The sequence below is a fragment of the Ascaphus truei genome, chromosome 1 (genome assembly GCF_040206685.1).
Source record: "Ascaphus truei isolate aAscTru1 chromosome 1, aAscTru1.hap1, whole genome shotgun sequence".
NCBI lineage: Eukaryota > Metazoa > Chordata > Amphibia > Anura > Ascaphidae > Ascaphus > Ascaphus truei.
This window is the reverse complement of record NC_134483.1, coordinates 127,802,134-127,825,425: the sequence shown is the minus strand read 5'-3', so window position 1 is coordinate 127,825,425 and position 23,292 is coordinate 127,802,134. Positions and strand designations below refer to the sequence as shown.

Genomic DNA, 23,292 nt, shown 5'->3' with positions numbered 1-23,292 from the left:
ATTTTTATACCGACTATATAGAGTTGATAAGCCTATGGTACCAATCCAATGATGGGAAGAGAGTCAAACCCAACAGGGCTGGAACCCACAACCACTGCTTTTCTAACCAGCAGCTCTAGTAGTGTGAGCTAAACCAGCTGATGGGTAGTATTATTGTCACATCTTACTTTTGAACTGCTCACACATGTAGCTAATCTGGCTATTAACGTATCTCAGGTGTGCTCCACAGAGAACATTAAACTGTCGACCAAGAAGTGGAAGTGGTCTGCTGTTAAAGGAAGCCAGGGGGAGGGAGCTGAATATGCACTAATTTTATGCTACATGAAGGATATGCTCAAAAATTGCTATGCTGTAACACAACAGGGACACAAATATTCACTGCTATCTGCCAGAGTGCCAGACATACACTGAATTGAAATACTTTATTTTACAATAAATAAAGCTCCACAAACTGCAGGAAGTGATTTCACTTGTTTCTCACAGCACACAAAGTGTTATTACGGTAGGCTGACAAGTCTAAGGCACCTTAAGAATAGTGTATGGTGTCAGACCCAACAGTTTCTCAAGTTGAACCGACACAACCTCTATTATTCACTTCAAGCATAAAGTAATAATATGTAGTGAGGGCTATTAGTTACTCAGGCCTACTGAAATTAAATAAAAGATGAACAGAACATGGACTACCTCGCCCTACTGGGTTAGAAGAAAATAGGTGCCACCTCTGCTGCTCCAGGGATTACAGTTATAACTGAGGTTCAACAAGCAAGCACTACAATTATTTGTAGACAAATATTCTTGGTATGATCTGGATGTTATACGTTTTTATTGTATTAGACCAGATCCGTGCAATCTCATTTATATGGATTGTACAGGAGGCATTAAATCCCTTCTATGTCCCTATCTATTTAAGCGGATAGGGTATTTTTCAGGGTGGCTGCACCTCTGAAGAAGCCAACGTGTGATTGAATGCATTTTGAATTTTCAATCTGCATTATCAAACAAGCTCTAAATCAGGAGTCTTTTGTTCTGCGAATATAAATACACAGGCTTTGTACATTGCTGATCTTGTGCTTTTTATAATTAAGTTTTCTTTTATTATTCCATTCATTCTGTCTCTTAATAAATGTATAACTTTTGAAACTCATTAAGTTAGGTTAAAACATCACGGATACCTAGTATTACGTTAATGTGTCCTCTCTTTTGCAGCTCTTTGGAGGTGCTTTCTCATTCTTTTTAATTGTATATGTATTCAAAGTTACTTTGTCCAGGTTATTATACATCTCTAAGAGGTATTTTACACACTTGGAGTATTTAGGAGTACACATCATCTAAAAGATTGCTTTGTCTCTCTCTTCATATTCTAATAGAGATTAAATAAAACATGTTTCCTGACACACACACACACACACAAGTAACAACAAGGTGAAGCACAGCAAATAAAGCAGATGCAGAGAGAAAGTACTATAAGAAAGTGAACTGGTGACTTGAGTTAGTATTTCTAATCTTATAAAGGATGAAGACAATGGGCCATATTTACTAAGCAGTGTTTTGCCATAAGGCATCTTCGGTCCTGGAATACATTACAGATTATTCAAATAAATGGAGTGTAAGGTTTCTTCCTGCACCCGTTGGTGAACAAGACTGCTGATTAGATAGGGTCCTCTATCCCAGAAGAGGTTAACGTCTTTGTACAGGTATGAGCACTCAATGAGAAGTAGAGCTCAAAACTAAGTATACAGTAACAGTGGTGCTAGCCATCAGCTGGTTTAGCTCACACTGCTAGAGCTGTTGTTCTGAATAACAAAGTTTGTGTGGGTTCAACTTCTGATCCTGTTGGTCTGACACCATACCCCATTCTTAAGGGGCCTTAGACTTATCAATGCAATAACACTTTGTGTGCTGTGGGAAGCAAGTGGAATCACTTCCTGCAGTTCGTAGAGTTTTATTTATTTTAAAATAAAGTATTTCAATTCAGTATGTGTCTGGCGCTCTGGCAGATAGCACAGTGTATATATGTGTTCCTGTTGTGTTATACCATAGTAATTGTTGTGCATATCCTTCATGTAGCGTCAAAATGAGTACATATGCCTGTAGTAGCTCCCTCCCCCTGGCTTCCTTTAACAGCAGACCACTTCCACTTCTTGGTCGACAGATTGATGTTCTCTGTAGAGCACACCGGAGATACCTGTCAGATAGGTTAATATCTAGATTAGCTACATGTGTCACCAATGAGCAGCTGAAAAGTATGATGTGACAATGATACCACACATCAGCTGGCTTAGCTCACACTACTAGAGCTGTTGTCTCTCTCTTTCTCTCTGTCTCTCACTCCTCTCAGTATCTGTAGAAAAAACCTAAGGAAAGGAACCAGCCAATCCTAGGCAGATCCAAATCTGGCAACAAAAAAAAGGTCACCCGTCTCTAGTTTCTAGCAGTGTAACCTTTGGTAACAGAGCACTGATTTGTATATCGCAAACAGGCAATTGCATTCACTGAAACTTTTAGTTCTAGCCATTTAAGAAATGCAATAACCCTTCCACAAATGTTTCACTCCACAGAACCATTTGCCCATCGTACGTTCCATAAAATATTCTTGCGTAGTAAGGCATTCTTTTTAACAAATGTATATTTTCTTCTGAATATCATATATCCTTGATGTATACTGCATCATGTTTGTAACGATTTTAGATCATTCAGTTGAATACTTTTTTTTACAAATAGGCTGCCTTGCAAATTAAAACATTCCGCCCTTGTACAATGTATTGTCTGCAGGGGTTCTGAAATGTTTCCATATCAGGGATCACTTCAGCGTTCATTATCATTTGGTGAACCACCACACTTACATCTTGCTCTGTTCATATATATATATATATGTATATATGTATATATATACATACATACATACATACATACATACATACATACATACATACATACATACATACATTCTATGCATCTTAACCCAGACTGTGCTCAAAGCTGTGAAATGCAACAAGCATAAGCTAATAGGGGACCATGTTATATGGTTTTGAAGCAAAAGGTGGCACTGTGCTCATTTGCATATCATTCCCCAGAATCCCTTGCTGCAGTGGAAGTGCTGTGTGCTGGGTGATAATGGTGAAAGGCGGGGTTGCAGAATTGTCTATGACATGCAAATGAGCATACAGGAATATTTCCATTAGCTATATGCTTTACTGTGGAGGGGTTTTGTCACTTTTTTTTATATAAACCCCTCCATGTGAACTCTCAACCCATTCCCCCTCTGAGAAAGTCGCTGTTGCGACGAAATGCGTCAGGGACGTCACTACGCAATTACGTCACGACACTGCGTCACTACGGAAGTGCGCGATCTGGTCGGGTCGCGCTGGATGTTTGTTCTTCTGAGCCGAGTGAGACACCTAGCCGAGCAGCTGAACACCTACGAAAAGGCTACGCCTGGTGGTTTACAATCTTTATTGACTGCCTGTGGATTTCGTCCTTAGATTGCGGTGATATTGCAGCTTGACGGTGATATGATATTTCACAATTTTGCATTTGTATTCTTATCCCTCCCCTTCTCCCATCCCCAGTCCAATAAATTGTTACTTTTTTACGCTATGGGGCGTGCGCTCTCTCCTCTTTTCTTCTCTTATATATATATATATATATACATATATATATATATATATAACACACACATACATACATACATACATACATATATATATATATGTGTATATATATATGTATGTATGTGTGTGTGTGTGTATATATATATATATATATATATATATATGTGTGTGTTTGTATATGAAAAAGAGAAGAGAGAGCGCATGCCCCATAGCGTAAAAAAGTACGTCTATTGATGGGAAAAAGGGAAAGAGGGGAAGAATATCACTCACAAGTGTGGGTATAAAATAGGCAATTTGTGAATCAATATCACCGCCAGCCAGGTATCTCAGCGTCTGTAGTCCACAGTCAAGGTCTTGTTCCATGAACTAGAAAAGCAGCGGTCCGCCGAGAAGCTAAATAAGCCTCTGGAATATCTGCAGATGTTGCAATGGAGCAACAGTGAAAACCTCTTATGTTTGAACAGCCACGTATCTCCTCCGTGCGCAACCCGGCTAGTCGCACAACTGCGTGATGCCGTAATGTCCGTGCTTGATGTCATACCCTGACGTATGGCGAAGGGCAGTATATGCATTATCATATATATTATTTAATCTCTGTCTGGAATAAGAGATCATATTAACATTCAGTTTCTTTTCTACTGTCCCATTACTTTGATGAATTGTTTATTTCCTTTTGACTCACTGTCCATTTTCCTTGTCCTTCCCAGAGACGGACACAAGTCCTTAAAGTCCCCAGGTGATTCTGTTAGTCCACGCTTAATGCCATATCTCTCTTGTCTGGAATGTCACTCCCCTGCTCTGATCTAGGTTCTCTCGTACTCTGTCGCCTGTGTCACGGTCTCCGCCTTTAGCGCTGGGATTCTTGGGGCGGAGGAAGCAGAAGAGAACATGAACAAGCTGCGGATGTTGACGGAACAAAACCAACAGGTCAGCTTTGCAAAACCTTTCCCTTTCAGTGCTTTTACTCTTGAGCACACTTCTGATTGTTTTTTTTTAAACGTAGGATATTGCTTGGATTGCTCCTATAAGTATGACGACGACTTTTTATTGTTACCAACACATCCTTTATCTGTGATTTGCACTGATCCTATCACCTTTTCCCTTACTATTAATTATACTATAGCAATTCATTTCTGTATAATGCTGTCCAATGTTCATTAGCTGTGCACAATGGTATTTAATTGCATGAATCTTTGACCCAAAGAGTTTACAGGAGCCACTTAAAAATAGCTTGCAGTGAATCTTTTTCCTTAGTTTACAACCCAGAGTCACCTTTTCACGTCTTCTAACAAAATGTTAACATGGAATTGTATATCACTGGTTCCTTTCTTTTGTTTACTGTATGAAAACAAACGCGTCTTCTAATCCCGGCTTTGCACTAATGTGCTTCTACAGACGCCAGGTTTAGCTCTAGCTTTGGGGAGCATCGTTAATGGCTTGTCAGTCTGTGGACACGGGAAAGCAGAAGACCTGAACAATAGATTATTACCTGCCTGGATAAAGATTCTTCTTGCAGAGGTAAGGGCTACTTCATCTACTTCTAATTGGCAGTGGGAGAGGAAATTACCCATCTTGGATGAGTGTTACTCTCTTAAACTATATATAAATACGCATATTTCTGAATTCCTGCTCTGGTTTTTAGAGCTGTCCCACAATGCAACGCCTGGCTGCCATCAACGGCCTGGTCGCCTTGGTAGGATCTGAATCTGCACTGATACAAGTAAGTACGCATTATTATAAAAACTTAATGTTTTTCCACACTTGAAAATAAGGGGATTAACACATCACACATATTGATTGGTGATAATAACGCCATTCTTTTTTTTAATTGACCTTTTCCCTTTAACCCGGGCTGTGCTGAATAGCTGTGTAATACGGCAGGCATACGCTTATAGGGGACCATGTTAAAATGGATAAGAAGCAAAGAGTGACACTGTGTGCTCATTTCATGTAATTTCCCAGAATCCCTGGCTGCCGTAGAAGAACTGCTTGTTAAGCGATAATGGGGAAAGACAGGGTTGCAGACATGTCTGATACATGTGAATGTGCTCACAAATGGTATTTTTATTTACTGCACATATGTTGCACACAATACAATACAAACGATAGAAGTCCGAGGTAATGATCCTCATTGCACTTGCCGAGTGCCACATAAACGATTTCACCTTGTTAATGGACATTTTAGCATGGGATTGCAGTTTCTGCACTCCCTACCACACTCCGCCCTTCTCCCAAGTTCGGTGTCCATGCTCCCGACGGTATCGACCTTCGTGCAAGTCTATGTGCTGTTTACTCGAGCATTGTGTGGTACATTGTGCTTCTTTTTGCAGCTCAAAGCTGAAGCCATCCAGTCCTCCCAGTTCCAAAGTAAACTTAATGAAGTCATCAGGACAATAACTCAGGTATGTAACAACACATTACAGATGATCACGTATGATTATTCATTTCCATGCACTACTTTATTAGTGATATTATTGATGTATTATTATTGATTGTCCCACTAACTTGAATGTGCTTTCTTGTTTGATTTCCGTGTTATTCTTTACTACATTGATGAGCCCCCCTTACTGCAGCAACATTTGCTGAGCTTATTTTCATATTTTCAAATACCTACATAATCATTGTCTTGTTTGTGCTGTGGTTTTGAATGGTCTTTACTCTCACAGAGTCATTTTCAACACTTTCCATGGCAATATAGCAACTCAAAGACAGAAAGAACCCATGGAACATCACACGTGTTATTCCTGGCAAAAGTCAGAATTCCTCTAGGTTCCAGCTGCTGTATTAGCCCTGGATAAGCGTGCAGTGCTGTGTTTTCAGGTTGTGCAGTGCCTTTTAATGGCTCAAGAAGTGTGCTTGGGCTACAAAACCTCAATGTATTTCTCTTCTCTGGTAAACATGGATACGATACTTGGGAGGTCTTGAAAACGCTGTAGACTATTTGCAGCTATAAAGGCCTGTTTTGTTGGTCTATGAAAAGGTCTGACAATCTACGACAAATCACATGTATGATCGAAGCTTTGTTTCAGTTTGTAATAAGGTGGGGTGTAGAGACTGAGGCAGTGTCTCTCCGACTTGTAAACCTTCATTTTTTGGGAAACTATTTCCAGGGGACCCCATCATTTTATCAGTGTTGGAGTCCTGTAAAGCTAGTTAGAAACTGAATGCAACTACAAATACAACTACGTGTTAAATACAACTACGTGTTATATCTGCAATCACATTATACAATTACAGTGTTCTAATGAGAGAATAGATGAGAATTGAAATGTTCCATTATTTTAAAAATGCTGTAATGCCAAACCTGTCATTATCCAAGCAGTAAAATCTCATGATATTTTTGCCTTCCTATGGCTGACCCTTCTGGTTAGTCTGAAGCACCAATAGGTGATGCAAAGCTCTACCTGAGAAACACTGAGCTAAGGTGTATTTTGTCTTTGTCACCACAGGTTATAAGCCTTTCTGGAGTGATCGGCCTTCAAACCAATGCAGCCTGGATCCTCGGACACCTCCACTTGTCCAGCCTGTCTTCATGTCAGAGCCGAACCTCAAGTGAGCAGACACATTCACTTGCCTATTTTCAAGACCTACAGGGCCATAGTGACTCAGCGGTGCTAAGCCATAGGGCACTTTACAGACAGATCGTTCATTCATTGACGATAACCTTTGGTGTTGGCGGTAGGGCCTATTCACTAAGGCCAGATAGCATACGGTTAAAGCAGTAGTACTGTATATTTAACCGCAGTGATATTTTGGAGGCGGTGTTAACGCATATAAGCATTTAACCACTAAATAATTGTTCATGAGCACCAACATGCTGCTAGCTAAATTCTAATATCTGTACGTATTGGGGCTACAGTACCTCCACAAATTAACTGCATTTTTTGTCTCCTTTATCAGGCTGGTGTTAGGCCTACGTTACCTATGTATATAATGGCCATTATATACATACATGCAAGGTAACCTAAACCAACCTGGAATAGATGATAAAAACATATTGCATAAACATTTAAAACTTTTTAGTATATTGAACCTTTAGTGGCGCATGACTAGCTGGCCACTAACGTCTACAAAAAGCTTCATATCTTCTCACCACTACAATACATAATCCCCTTGCATACCAAAGAGGCTAGTAAGGCAAGGGCGTGGGAGGTAGGGGCTAACCCCCTTAATTGCCATAGTGGATAGTGACATTACCCAGCAATGCGTTACTAGAGTAGGGGTGTAGTGGGCGTTTATGTTATTTGTCAGTGAGTTTCAGTATGAAAATGAATCTTCGCTGCCTGACCACCTGCAGTTAAATTAGCAGTGGCAGATAATGAATGGCCACCCCAAAGGTCCAGCCAGTGCTGGATGTGACCCACCAGTCGCCAGTTGAAGAGTCCATTGTATGTTAACCCCCCGTGATGCCTAAAGGTGTTATTTTGCACTCGGGCATCAAAGGGATTAGAAAATATTCTGCCATAGGGTGTTGTCATAAATCCTATTACATTACCTTACAGTAGAACAGTGATCTATTCCCCCTGGCCCATTGCAAACCATGTTTGAAGCCAATTCTAATGGTAATTTACTGCATATGTGATGCATGTTTGTTGGTGCCGCCAATTTGTAAGTAAATAGATCTTGGTGAATACAGTGATACGTCATACGGTGTAACACAACCTTTCATTTTTACAGGGTGCTATAATAACTCACGTTTAACTGAGTTTGCGAAATGTAGACCAAAGTGTCTTATAGCTTAGCACTGCTTGGTAATTATGGGCCACGGCCTTTTAAGGCCTCATCAGCACTGTAGAGGGTTATTTCCATATTAACCCATTCTAAACCTGCGAACAACTCCTCTCCGAACAGCCTCCCGTTCTTTGGTGCAAACTTTGCTCTTTTGGACCCCGTTTTCTGTATCCGTGTTTTTTTCACTCAGATGCCACGCTCTGAATTCTGTCCCAGGAGTGAATTCAAATGTGGTTACTAGAAAGCTTTCGGCACTGTCATATAAAACATATAAGGCACGCAAAATGTCTTGCTCATTAGGGGTTTTGGAGAAATGGCTCATGGGAAATAATGCTGCATGTAAAAATGAGCTTAGCCATAAATGCATTTTGGAGGGATTGCTGCTTCAATATGTGCTCTTTGAAAGTACAAAAATGAGCGAAACACCAGCTATGACATTAACGGATGGGTGGGATGCAGATGTAGGGCCCGTTATTCTTGCTGCGAGCATGTTTTGACACACGATGCGATTGTGCGATTTTAACGCATACGCTAACCGTGGCCCAGTCTGTTTTGAAAGCAGCTGCAATTACATTTGCTGAAAAATTCACGTTTGGTGGTATTGCGCAATACCGCATGTGGTTTTAGATCCGCTCCATTGGCGCTCGCTTGTTTCACTAATATAATTGAATGAAGCAGGGTATTTTCCAAATTGATAAATGTGCCGTAAATGTATTATTTTCTCGTCTCCCTGTGCATCATGGGATTAAACAGCAAGCATCCTCATTTTGTATCGTACAAGAGACCTATTTTACATAAGTACTGCAGCATCTAGGCCCAAATTAACTAAGCCATGCTTTTCCACAGCTATTCTTACAGCCCATTGATGTTAATGGGCCACAAAGGGCCTTCCGTTGCTGGAAGGTGTCTTATTCAATAGCACCACTTAGTAAATATGGGACCTAGTGTGTGTTAAGAGATGCTGTAGATGGGAAAGAATCCAGATCCATGTAACAACATTGTAGCCCATTCACAAAAGTGAGGTATCTGGTTTTCTGATTACAGTTCCTCCAGATTTTAGCTACTTGCCTGAAAAAAGCTTAATTCGAGTTGCAGTCGACTTCCTCATCACAGCCGGAAAGAAAGGTATGGATAAGTAATACAGAACAAATGTAGTTTCTACAGGGGTCCCCGTGTCAGCGGCCTTGCGAGCACCCCCTCTATCACACACCTTGCTCAGCCCCTCACAGCCCCCTCTCACCATCACAGTCCCCCCTCTCACCATCACAGTCCCCCCTCTCACCATCACAGTCCCCACTCTCATCATCACACTAATCCCCCCCTTACTGTCGCCCTCTCTCCTCCTGTGTCTCACTCCCTTTCTTGCTCTTCCTCCCTCTTTCCACCACCTCTCTTTCCCCTCATTTACTCGTCCCCCCTCCACACTCTCAATTCCCTCCCCCCTTCACACAATCTCTAAATTCCCCCCCCCACACACACACTCTCAATTCCCCCCCCCTCCACACACTCAATTCCCCCCCCCCCCCCCACACACTCAATTTCCCACCCACCCCCCATGTACACACCCTAAATTCCCCACCTACGCACTCAAATACACACACACACACACACACACACACACACAGTTCCTTCCCCCAGGGCTCCCCACACACACATACACTCAATCCCCCCCCCCCCCCACACACACACACAATACACACTAAATCACAACACACACACTCTCAATCACAACACACACACTCCATGACAACAGACACACACACTCAACCACAACACACACACACTCAATCACAACACACAATCTTTAGTCTGGGGTGGGGGAGTACTGTTGAGCTGCTGCAGACTGGGGTGGGGAAACAAGCAGGGAAAGGCGGGATTGTCTATGTCCAGTGAAGGCCCCGCATCAAGCAGAGGGCAGCAGCAGCAGCTTGTAAGGAACCTGAGCCCGACCTCGGGCCCAATTTCCAGCGCCAGCCAGCAGGGCCCCCTGCACACTGGTACCCCCCCACCCCCCCTTTTGCATTGTGGGGTTTAGTGGCATGGCAGTTACGCTACTGAAGAGCTGCCTAGGAACCAATTGTAGTGCTTTGCTTTCTGTGTACAGAACCCATCTTGTTATGACATCATTGCTACAAGGGTGTTGGCAACACAATGCTAAACGGTAATGCAGGTTTAGGAGCTTATATCAGCTGAATGGGCCAGTCGGCCGCTTTGGTTGATTATAGAATAAGCCCTTTATTGCACAGCGTTTCTCACATGTGGGACTTTTAACTGCATTTTAACAGATTTATTTACCATTGTATGCAAAGTCCGTACATGCAACTGCACAGAGAGCTTTGTATATAATTTATAGTGCTGTGCAAGTGTTACATCGCCACCAAATATTCTAAGAGAATGCTTAGCTCCGCTTGTTGCAATGTGTTTTGCAGGCCCTGAATCCGTGCCGCCATATCTGGTCAAGGTGTGTGTGTCCTCAGTCGCTGCAGCTTCTGATCTGCATCAGTACCCTCCCGTCAACTGGGCATCCATCCTGGCACCTCTGATGAGGCTCAACTTTGGTAAATTGATATATGTTGATGAGATCAGAGACTGGTACCTTACATCCTTTGATTTCACAATAATGCCAGGCATTCAGTATTTTAAGATTTCTATTATAACCTATTTATTGTGGCTATTTTGTTTATGCAACAGGATGGGGTTTATTTGTTGTTCTGAGTTTCTTGTAGTTTCCATTGAATTTTTCCATCACTATTCCATTAGTAAGAGCCGAGCGTCCCCGTGTCACCTGTTCCCACTGGCTGAAGCACTGTACTTCTAGCTAATTAGAGCAGCTTTATGATGGCGCCAAAGACAATATGGAATTAAACCTGTGTATATACACAAACAGTACACACAGAGAAAAGAGAAATGTGTGTGTATGCTGTGCACATACTTTTCTCTGTGTGTATACACATATATATATAATACACACACACACACACACACACACATACAGGGCTTGACAAATTAGACAAAAAGCTACTCTCCCAACCAAAACAGCTATTCGCCCCTAGTCCCACCCCCACTTTTAAAAAAAAATTGAATAAATTCCTAATTAGAGCTTATAACAACATTCGTTTTTGACATAACAGTTTATTTATTGTATTACATTTATACTTGACTACAATTACGCCTTGTTACATAGTAGATGAGGTTGGAAAAAGACATACGTCCATCAGTTTAACCTATGCTAAATTTAGACGACAGATGATTTATCCTATATCCCTACTTACAGTATATTAATCCAGAGGAAGGGAAACGAGAAACCCCAGTGACATATCCAATGATATCTCATAGAGGAAAAATAAATTCCTTCCTGATTCCAAGAATTGCCAATCAGATTACTCCCAGGATCAACATCCTGCCTGTGTTGTAAATTCACAAAGATCATTAGGTGGTATCCGATGTGCTGAATGATAAAGAGGAGAGATCCCCTTGTTATTTTCAGTGCTGGATGAAAAGTAGTCAAATAATCAACAAACAATGTGCCCCTTTAGGGCATGCAGAAATATGTGTCTCATTCACAGCATCAATGACAGCATCTAGGCTAATGACTGCAATGCTAGAGGACTACCATAAATGTTATGCCTCAATGCATTTCACACACCAAAACGTAGGTCAGTAGCTGGCGATGGCAAAGCTTGCTTATCACAAGCAAAGTTTATTTGGACATGCCTAAATCAGCCAGACACATAAGAACATTGTTGGTCATTGTAGAATATTTACAGTAGCCAGACGTGGGGATATCAGTCAGATGAAGGTGACCGTTATGTCAAGCCTATTAACTATCGGAGCGGGAGTCATTCCTCACAGGGAGCTCTGCCATCAGCAGCTCTGCCTCTCTCCCACCTTCTCCCCTCTTCACTGGGGAGACTTTGTTTTGTTCTGGGATAACCCTGCCGTCCCTTCCTCCCACTTTTTTGGGGGGAGAGGGTGCCCTGCCTGTGTTCAGCACCCTATACCGTGTAGGGAACTGCTGACGCTTTGTGTAGAGCAGCAGTTGCTGCTTAATGCATAGGCAAGTGGTTTTCAACTTTTTTTGGGTTGGGGAACCCCAGAATTCGATTTAGAAATTCTGGGGAACCCCAACCCTCGCCCCCATCTCTCATCCCCCCGATCTATCTCTCCCCCTTCCGTCCCCGTCTCTCCCTCCCCCCACCTCACTATCCGCACATACACTCTCCCACTTTCTCTCACACACACACACACACACACACACACACACACACACACACACACACACACACACACACACACACACTCACTCACTCTCTCCCACTTACACACTCTCCCACTTACACACACTCCCACTTACACACACTCTCTCCCACTTACACACACTCTCTCCCACTTACACACACTCACTCCCACTTACACACACTCTCATTCTCTCCCACTTACATACACACACACTCTCACACACTCACACACACACACACACACACACACTCACTCTCTCCCACTTACACACACTCACTCTCTCCCACTTACACATTCTCTCCCACTTACATACACTCACACACTCACACACACATTCACTCTCCCACTTACACACACACGCACACTCTCACTTACGCACGCACACTCTCCCACTTACGCACGCACACTCTCCTACTTACGCACGCACATTCTCCCACTTATATACACAGCCAAGGGAGGCACCGCATGTGCCAGCACCCGCTGCTCTACCTGCCCCCCACTGCTATATGGGGGTGCCCACAGAGGCTAGTAAATGTAAAGTATGAAGAACCGCCACTTATCTGCCCCCCCGGTTCCGTCTTCATGGGGGACAGGCGGCTCGGTGCGGTGGGACAGGCGGAGCGATGAGAGCACAGGTGCTGTGAGGGAGAAGGCGCCGCAGACGTCACGGCTGTTGCAGGCGTCACAGAGAGGGGAGGAAGGAGGCGGCCTTGGCCAATCAGGGGGTTGGGTTTTCGAACTTTAGGTGCGCCACAGCTCCAAATTGCAGGGAAATAGGCCTAAAGAAGCGCATGTTGATTAGGCAGCCATGACGGATTGTCTGCGGCCACAATGCACTCGCCCCTGGCGTGCGGGCGAGAGCATTTGTCGAGGCCTGCATAAATCAATGTATAATAAAGCAATCTGCATGAGTTATAGTTGTCAGCATCAGCATTGTTCACAATCCATTTTTTTTAAATTAAAAATACGCTGCTTGCATTTTAACATAATGCACGTTCTAGTGTTGTGTAATCCATCCACATTTGGTTTCTTGCATAACTAATTCAATGAAATATTTTTTTTCTAAATGTGTTTTGAAGAAAAAAGATGTGTATTTTGTATTTATAATTCCACACATTGTACTGTGTTTGTAACATCTATCATATGCTGCTTCTTGTACAGGAGAAGACATCCAGCAGCTGTGCATCCAGTTGGCAGTGACTCAGGCCCAGTCCTCCCAGAATGCAGCGCTACTGCTGGGAATGTGGACGGTGCCGCCGCTGGTTTATAGCCTCACTGTGAGTTGTTCTGGGATTAGGTTGCTCATTCGTTGCTCGCATGACAGACAGTCCGTGAATGAATTTTAGAGATCCAATCGCACCCAAAAATGAACTATGTGGTACAAATCACTTCTTGTTTAAATTAAATTCCCCAAAAAATTATTACTAAGTGTGCAACAAAAAGCTCAACTGAAGAACATGGCCGCTCTTATCCAGACTAATGAAAACCACAAACAAATGAAAATAATTGATCCTATCTGGAGAAAAAACTGGGTTTTCAAAGAAAACACTATAAGGGACAGCACCCCGCAGCACAGCACAGAAACACTATCAGTGTCAGCACCCCGCAGCACAGCACAGAAACACTATCAGGGACAGCACCCCGCAGCACAGCACAGAAACACTATCAGTGTCAGCACCCCGCAGCACAGCACAGAAACACTATCAGGGACAGCACCCCGCAGCACAGCACAGAAAACACTATAAGGGACAGCACCCCGCAGCACAGCACAGAAAACACTATCAGGGACAGCACACCGCAGCACAGCACAGAAAACACTACCAGGGACAGCACCCCGCAGCACAGCACAGAAAACACTATCAGGGACAGCACCCCGCAGCACAGCACAGAAACACTATCAGGGACAGCACAGAAAACACTATAAGGGACAGCACCCCGCAGCACAGCACAGAAACACTATCAGGGACTGCACCCCGCAGCACAGCACAGAAAGCACTATCAGGGACAGCACCCCGCAGCACAGAAAACACCATCAGTGTCAGCACCCCGCAGCACAGCACAGAAAGCACTATCTGGGACAGCACCCCGCAGCACAGAAAACACCATCAGTGTCAGCACCCCACAGCACAGCACAGAAACACTATCAGTGTCAGCACCCCGCAGCACAGCACAGAAAACACTATCAGTGTCAGCACCCCGCAGCACAGCACAGAAAACACTATCAGGGACAGCACCCCGCAGCACAGAAAACACCATCAGTGTCAGCACCCCACAGCACAGCACAGAAACACTATCAGTGTCAGCAACCCGCAGCACAGCACAGAAAACACTATCAGGGACAGCACCCCGCAGCACAGAAAACACCATCAGTGTCAGCACCCCGCAGCACAGCACAGAAACACTATAAGGGACAGCACCCCACAGCACAGCACAGAAACACTATCAGTGTCAGCACCCCGCAGCACAGCACAGAAACACTATCAGTGTCAGCACCCCACAGCACAGCACAGAAACACTATCAGTGTCAGCACCCCGCAGCACAGCACAGAAAACACTATCAGGGACAGCACCCCGCAGCACAGAAAACACCATCAGTGTCAGCACCCCACAGCACAGCACAGAAACACTATCAGTGTCAGCACCCCACAGCACAGCACAGAAACACTATCAGTGTCAGCACCCCGCAGCACAGCACAGAAAACACTATCAGGGATAGCACCCCGCAGCACAGCACAGCACAGAAACACTATCAGTGTCAGCACCCCGCAGCACAGCACAGAAAACACCATCAGTGTCAGCACCCCGCAGCACAGCACAGAAAACACCATCAGTGTCAGCACCCCGCAGCACAGCACAGAAAACACTATCAGGGACAGCACCCCACAGCACAGAAAACACCATCAGTGTCAGCACCCCGCAGCACAGAAAACACTATCAGGGACAGCACAGAAAACACCTTCAGTGTCAGCACCCCGCAGCACAGGACTGAAAACACCATCAGTGTCAGTAATTCGGTAGCACAGAAAACGCCATCAGTGTCAGCACAGAAAACACTATCAAGGACAGAAAACTCAATGCGTTTCCGCTATACACTGAGGGCTTTCTCAAGAGCAGTGATACACGGAGCAATTTCCGCTTCCTTAAATACATCACACGGAAGTCGTCAATCATTTAACAGAAGGTTTTTTTTTTAACCCTTTCACCACAAAAAAGAGCAACACCTAAGAACTATACAATATCCAATGTCCTCACATTCCGTATCCATACATTGATAAAGGATCATCACCATATCATCTACTATGTAACATAGATACATTTCAAAGCAAAAAACTGCGATGAAAACAACGGCGCAATACATCTCATATACAGTTCCATTAACATGTGTCATACATTCTATGCGTATGTAGTCTCAAACTTTATTTGTGCACAGAATACATGTGTCGGCGGGTAGGGATGGGGATTGTTAGACCTCCTCCTCAGGACCGTCCCTGGTGGAATGGTCTCCGTGCACGCTGTGAATCAGCCTCCGACAGTCCTGTGCTTCTATCACATTCCGCCTGTGATCAAGGGATTCCGGCAGCCAAAATGTCCAATACAACACATTGGACGCCAACAGTTCTCAATTGCGTCCACAGTGTGTGTGTCTGGGAACAGTGCACATAGAAGACCGAATGGTACATTATGTACTTCCTCTGTATACGGTACAGTCCTTCAGCTCAGAGTCTAGTACTCTCAGCAAGGACTGCGTGAAGGGCCAGTTCCAGAAGAGGTTTAAAGCAGCAGCGCCATGGGCAGAACTTGGTGTCGCAGAGGCCCCTTGCGTACAAGGCGGCCTTCATGGGGAGACCACCCTAAATGGCCATCCATGCAGTGTCCTTGTGCTGGTGAGTCTCTTTGATGCAAATAGTAGGGCTTTTGCTAGAGAAAGGCAGGGTGGGGGTGAGAGTGTGTCCTATTTAGGGGGGTACCCATTGACTTGTATACCTCCCTAGACACTCCTCTGTACACTTCAAAAGATGTGGGCAGCGCGAGGAACCGAAAAAATATATATATGCAATTCCGTATGGTGTGTCAGATAATAAAACGGTCACGAAATGCACACTTACAATCTTAAGGCATTTAAGCAGGCAACAAATCCCATAGGGACTCTTATTGCTGTTCTCCTGGTGCAGTATTCAGGTATGGTGGTATGAGAGACAGACACGGCATAGGTGTGATGGTGAAGAGGTAACCAGGCTCACTAATAAAGGTTAAGCCTGTTTGGTTACCTCTGATCCATGTTTTGGGGTTCAGGAGTGTCAGCTCTTGAACCCAACTGTTGTAAAAGCGTTATCTGTAATTATGCGACAAAGATTATTTTTTTTGTGTTTTTACCTTTTCAGGGATGCCAGCAAGCAGGGATTGCTGTGGTATGAGTTTCAAGGGGGAGGTTTGCAGAGAAAGTGTTGTCAGATTGTGTCTATCTAGTCAGGACCCAGAATTGCTGGTTCCCCTAAAAATGTACCCAGGAATCAGGTCAGATTCCTGGATGCATGTAGACACATTGTCTCGGTAATATGTCAACTTGAAAATGCTTGCGCGACTCACCACTAGGGGTCCCTGCTTCAGCACAGCCCAGAAAGATAAATGGTGCAAAGGGATATAAAATATCCCTGTAACTATAAGGGGTCCCCAGGTTAGGGGGGATACCCAGTTACTGTACAGGTAACTCAGAACCTGCTTAGAGATTCTGGGGCTACTCCAATCATCTATAAGGTTGTGAGGGGACTTTTAAAGTCCAGTCCTAAGTTTATTGTATAGAGTGTGGGAATATGGCTAGTAAGAAATAAAGTGCAGCTTCTTATTCTATTTCCCATAACCAAAATACTTAGGATATTTTTATTAAAGTGTATATATATATATTTGTGCACAGAAATGAGCTGGGACTTGCAGAACTAATGCTCTGACAGGCCACTGGGGCTACAAATTGGGGCCAGTAGCTCTGGCAGGACATCTGGAGATGAAAGCCCCAGAGGATTTCTGTAGTGTCAAGACCATTTGGACAGGAGGGAAGGATTCAAGTATCCACGTCCTGAGATCAATGGACGCTCTTTGCATTTCCATTTGCCCCACCAGACTGGCAGGAGCCTGTCACTGCGGGTGCCATTGAGGGAACCAGGGCCAGCGGTGCCAAATTGCACATGCCCCTTGGTTCATTCAGATTTCCAGGTAACCCTGTTTTTTCTTCCGGGTTGTCTCGGACTGGTTGCTGAGAATATTCTCACGCTTCTGATTGGGGGGTAGTATTTTGTGAATGAAAGTCCGAGGTATTATAACCCCTTCCGCCCCTCAGATAGTTAGTTCTCCAGTCCTCTAAGTATCTCTGATTCTACGTTTCAAGTCTCCAGTAACAAAAGGGCTGCTTCAGCGAAAGCTGCCTGGAATATTTTTAGTCCTGTTTTTGCAACTGTTATCAGGGTTAGGATTCCCTGCACCTAGGAGTGTCTAGGTTGTTACCCCAATTCCCAAGTAAGTGTGTTTTTGCTGTAGTTTGTGTATCATTGTGTGTATGCCTTTTCTTGTGAATAAGTTTACAATTTATTTCATTAACTCGTTTTGCTCAATACATGATCCTGGTAAAAAGGTGTAAATTGCCTGGTCTCCCGTGCGGCATCAAATGGAAACACCTCACATGATGTTGTGATGTCATATGACGCGTGGAGCCCAAGAGCAAACAAGGAGGGGGGGGGCGCAGGCTAGGGGGTGCGCAAACTGAAATGTTTGCGCACCCCTGCCCTATGTCTAGGGGTTAAATGTGATTTTTGATTTGGCTTGCACTTACCTTATTCATAATACAGTATATGGTTACCATCTGCACAATCCTGCTTTCTCCTTCTTTGCATGGGATCCTATGCCATGTCTCTCATACCACCATACCTGTGTACTGCACCAGGAGAACCACAATAAGCGTCCCTATGGGATTTGTTGCCTGCTTAAATGCCTTAAGATTGTAAGTGTGCATTTCGTGAGAGTTTTACTATCTGACACACCATACGGAATTGCATATATATATTTTTTTATATTTTTTCGGTTCCTCACGCTCCCCGCATCATTCAAAATCAATGCTTTCAAGAACCCAAGAGGAAGGTTCTACGGGAGTAGAGCTGCAGCAACCGTTCGTTTATATTACCACATTAGGAGTACCACTGTTTTCTTCACTTTTACAGTGACTGTGTTCTTTATCACTTTATTTCACAGTGTTCTGAGTATTGTCCACCCTTCAGACACTATTATTATATTATTGCAACTCTTCACTAATATTTGTATCTTTGCACTATTGTATTATTATTTATACTCATCACTAGAGCGCCGGGTGAATTTGTGTTCACATTCACTCCTCTGTACAGCATGTTGAGGGACCTCAGATGAAAGCCATAGGTGCAAGGTATATCAGGTATGGTCACAAGTATCTCTTCATGTGTTGTGTTTAGGAGTGTTATGGGAGGTATATAGGACAATGGGTATTCTACTAAATAGAACCCCGTCCTTCACTCTCTCCCAGAAAGGGACCATTAGCCGCAGCTGTTCAGCCACTGAGAGACAGTGGGATGTTTTGCCCCTGAGATAGGGATTAGGGTTTAGGACTAAGGTATTTAGGGTTGGAGGTCAAGGTTAGGATTGCCTGCAGCAGCCAAATGTCCTGGCAGCAAAATGGCCGTGTCTAATTGTCTTAGACGCTTTTACAAACACTCGAGTCACAGCAAAGGCGGCCCCTAAGACTGTCTCCCCAAAATGCCTGACCACTATGCCAGTATATAGAGGGTTAACATCAAGAGGAAAAGACAGACACAACTTCAAAGACCTTGTTATTGTCAGCACCTCTCCCCTGTATCTCTGCTATCGGGGTTTGTTTGCTACTCCGCTGTGTTTTCTTCAGATGCTGTTAGGCTGAGCTTATACTCAAAGTACAGGATCCCTTGAGGCGGCTCCTAGTATGCGCACGACGGAGCGATCGCGTTTTTGAAAAGACAAGAAATTTGTCTTTTCAAGCGGCGGCCGCGACACTTGAGCGGTTCAGCCAATCACGGCAAACCAGCTCTGTGATGTCATGGCCACGCCCCCTCCATCGCCTCCTACACTATGAGCACAGATTGCTCGTGCTACTGCAGCAAGAACTCACACTCTCGCAAGCAAGCGGAGTGTATGAGCTTAGCCTTAGAAACAATACCCGAGTAGCAGCCACATCGCAGCCAAAGGCTGCCATCCGTTTGCTGCCGTTCACTGATGTTACAACTGCTCTGTTATTGGTCTTCGGTAAAATATTTCATAAGTATATTGAAGCATTGTCATATTCCCAGATTACTCTGCTTTCTCCTCATACTCCCACGTACTTCTTCCCCAACACCAACTCCTTCAATTAACAAGCAGCGATCCGAAACACACCAACCTTCTTATCCCCTGTGCATGTTGGCAAGTACTGTACCTTTCCCAATTTAGCCTCGTATATTGTTCAAGCTTTCATAGTACTGGCGGTCCTAGCTTTTCGACGTTTCACTTTTCGACGAACGGCATACACAACGCTTCACTATCCGACGCTATTTTCAAAAATGCATCGAGTTGGACAACCGAGGACAGCCTGTATGGTTAAACCTACCAGCACAAGTGCCACTATACACTGGTTGGCACTTTCCTGACACTTTGAGGTAGTGACATAAGGATTTGAGGGAAGGCTATAAATGTTCTAGGTCAGGGGTCTGCAACCTCTCAAGGAAGAAGAGCCATTATATTAAAATTTTCTTTCTCCAAACTATTCCGAGAGCCGCAACTCATGCATGAATATTACACCCCCACAAACACATACATATACTGTACACACATACTGTATGTGTAAGGAGAGTGAAGGGGTGGGGAGGTAAGAAGGGTCTTGTAACAGTCAAATATGGTTGGAGAGGTCCTCTCAGGAGCAAATATGCATACGGAGGAAGGGCTTGCAAGAGAAGAGCTCCTGTTTTAAAGCACTCAAATCCGTTTGAAATGATTATAGGGGGAATGAGCGTCTCAGTGAGTAAAGACACTGACTGGCATTGAGAGTCTGAAGCAGAGCCTGGTTCAATTCCCGGTGCCGGCTCCTTGTGACCTTGGGCAAGTCACTTTATCTCCCTGTGCCTAAGGCACCAAAAACATAGGTTGTAAGCTCTACGGGGCAGGGACTGTGCCTGCAAAATGTCTCTGTAAAGCGCTACGTAAAACTAGCAGCGCTATATAAGAACATGCTATTATTATTATATAGTTAACACTTAACTTTTATTATGTTCAAAAATAGAAAAATTGCAAACAAGCAAAGACACAAACACAACACGTAAGTAAAAGTTGCCAGACTTTACAATCATCTGAGACCTCTTTGTTCTGTGATGTTGATCCTTTTAAATCTCTAGTTCAGCTGTGTAACAGAGGATCGAAGTTTAAAGCCAGTATCAGACAGAGACACGCTGTATGTTCAGCTGCAGTCACTCTCACTCAGAGCTGACGTCACTTGGACCGGCACAGGAGAGAGGCAGGCAAGCGGCTGGGGGTCGGCAACCTGCAGTGACCCGGAAGTTTGAGCGAAAAGAGCCGCAGGTTGCCGACCCCTGTTCTAGGTCAACACATTGGCCCTCATGCTTGGGGGCTCCCAGCTGTTAAACTCTATCCATGTGCGTAATCTTGGTGTTCTCCTTGACTGTGACTTGGCCATTAAAGATCAGGTGTCAGTTGTGATCAAATCTTCATTCTTCCACCTAAAGAACATACCCAGGATTAAGCACTTGATCCCCCCCCCCCCCCCCAAAGGATCTTACTACACTTGTCCATGCCTTTGTGCCCTCATGCCTGGACTGCGGCAACGCTCTCTACCTTGGTCCTCCAGAAAACGCGCTGCCTGTTGCTGATGCAGAATGCTGTAGCCAGGTGACTTACCTGTTTACCCAGGCATTTAATTAATGAACCACGACCTGTCCGGCATTTAATTTCCACAGTACCGTCCCATCCTGTATTGTATCTTCCCTCGTGTTTGGTCTCGTTTCCTTCTTTTTCCCTTTTTGTGACTGTGAAGTGCTTTGAGTGCCATTGGGAGAAAAGCGCTATATAAATAAACATTATTATTATTATTTACAAGTCATTTTAGAAATCGGACGTCCGTCCAGGTGTTGTAAAGAAATAAAGACATTTTTTTATTTTTTTTATTTTGGATTATAGGTGCCAACCAGATCCTACCTCCTGACCTCGCTGCCTCTGTGGATGAAGCATGTCTCTGAGGAAAAGCTCCAGACCTTTGCTGATGTATTCATGCTGCCGCAATTTGAAAGTAGCAGGTTGAGGAACGTGGACCAGTCCTGCTGCATCCTGCGGGGAGTGAGTCAGGCCATGAAAATTCCCAGCCCCCCACAGCACTGCTGGAGCTTTCTGTGCAAGACCACAGAGAGGATATTTCACCTCTTGCCTAATGAGATACAGGTAACCTCTGTCATTTAATGTTATACTTTGGCTGGGATTTATCAAAGTGAGATGCCAAGTATTGCACCCACTCTGTCAATAAATGCCACTGACTTGATTCATGGCGCTTTGCTAAATCCTGGGCCTTAGATTGTAAGCTCTCCGGGTCGCGATTCCTTCTGTTATGTTTGTGACATTTATTATATTATCATTCCCTGTATTCTATTTGTTTCTCTTTTTTCTCTCTTTTTTTTTGTAGAGTGGTATCTAAATTGTTGGCGCTATATAAATAAAAATATACATATTGTACGTATTTCATAAATCACAGGGGTTGAAATGTGATGGTTGAGTACCACTACTTCCTCGTTTACACGCCTCAACTGGATATGTTTTATAAAGAGCCTTTCTCTTTATGTCGCTAATGCTAAACCATTAAAAAAAATGTAGAGCTTTAGAACAGATCCCCAAACGACCAATTCCCCTATGTAGTCCTGTGTGTAAAGCGTTGTGGGGGGTATGGAGCAATAGGAGGCGGGGAGAGAAGGGGTTAATGATGAATCCATTTGAGTGATTCCTGCTGCTTTTAACTTGCTTGTATATGTGTTTATGTGATGCAGAAAGAAGACGTGGAACTGTACATTGAAATTGCAAAATGTGTCTCCGAAATGGCGGATAGTGAAGTTGACCGGATATGCAACATTTCCAAGGTAACTGGGTGTCATCTTAAATGCCAATTGGTACAAGTAATATCTTAATTACATTAGGCCTGCTTGATTTTTTTTTATTTTAAATGTGTTAATGACACTGGTTTTTTTTTTGTTTTTTTTTCACTTCTGAATACAGTTCTTGATTACCTTATTACTTAATTAAAATCGGTCATACAAAGGATGTTGCAGTCTGTCGTATGCTACCTGTATCGTGTTCTATTACCTCCAGCCTGCGGTAGAGTCCCTCAGCCCTTTGCTCACCTTGGCGTACCTGTGTTCCTTCCCCTGTAGGAGAACATACAGAAAACCACATTTGTGCGAGTGTATTTGATCTCGCAGGGCCGCCTGCCTTTGTCGTGCCTGAGTGATGTCATTGTAGTTGCCGCAGAATGCAAGCAGAAGGAAACCATTACCTGGCTGCTGCTACAGGGTTTCTACCAAGCACGAGTCACCAGCCACCAAAACACAGGTAAAGTAATATCTCGTTCAGAGCTTAAGGATATACTGTAGGTCACTAAATCTCTCTCTTTAAATGTAGGTGCAGTTTCTTTTTC

The 23,292-nt window shown here is 43.9% G+C and overlaps 1 protein-coding gene across 1 annotated transcript in view; it reads left to right on the top strand.

Annotated features, from left to right (window-relative positions):
* FOCAD (focadhesin) overlaps nt 1-23,292 on the top strand; it is a 200,516-nt gene that overhangs the window by 160,601 nt on the left and 16,623 nt on the right. The window contains exons 30-40 of the mRNA XM_075594653.1: nt 4,419-4,538; nt 5,007-5,129; nt 5,254-5,331; nt 5,942-6,013; nt 7,061-7,163; nt 9,387-9,467; nt 10,772-10,900; nt 13,743-13,858; nt 21,795-22,052; nt 22,649-22,738; nt 23,030-23,207. Of these exons, the coding sequence (XP_075450768.1) occupies nt 4,419-4,538; nt 5,007-5,129; nt 5,254-5,331; nt 5,942-6,013; nt 7,061-7,163; nt 9,387-9,467; nt 10,772-10,900; nt 13,743-13,858; nt 21,795-22,052; nt 22,649-22,738; nt 23,030-23,207 (1,348 nt within the window). The remainder of the gene's footprint in view (nt 1-4,418; nt 4,539-5,006; nt 5,130-5,253; nt 5,332-5,941; nt 6,014-7,060; nt 7,164-9,386; nt 9,468-10,771; nt 10,901-13,742; nt 13,859-21,794; nt 22,053-22,648; nt 22,739-23,029; nt 23,208-23,292) is intronic.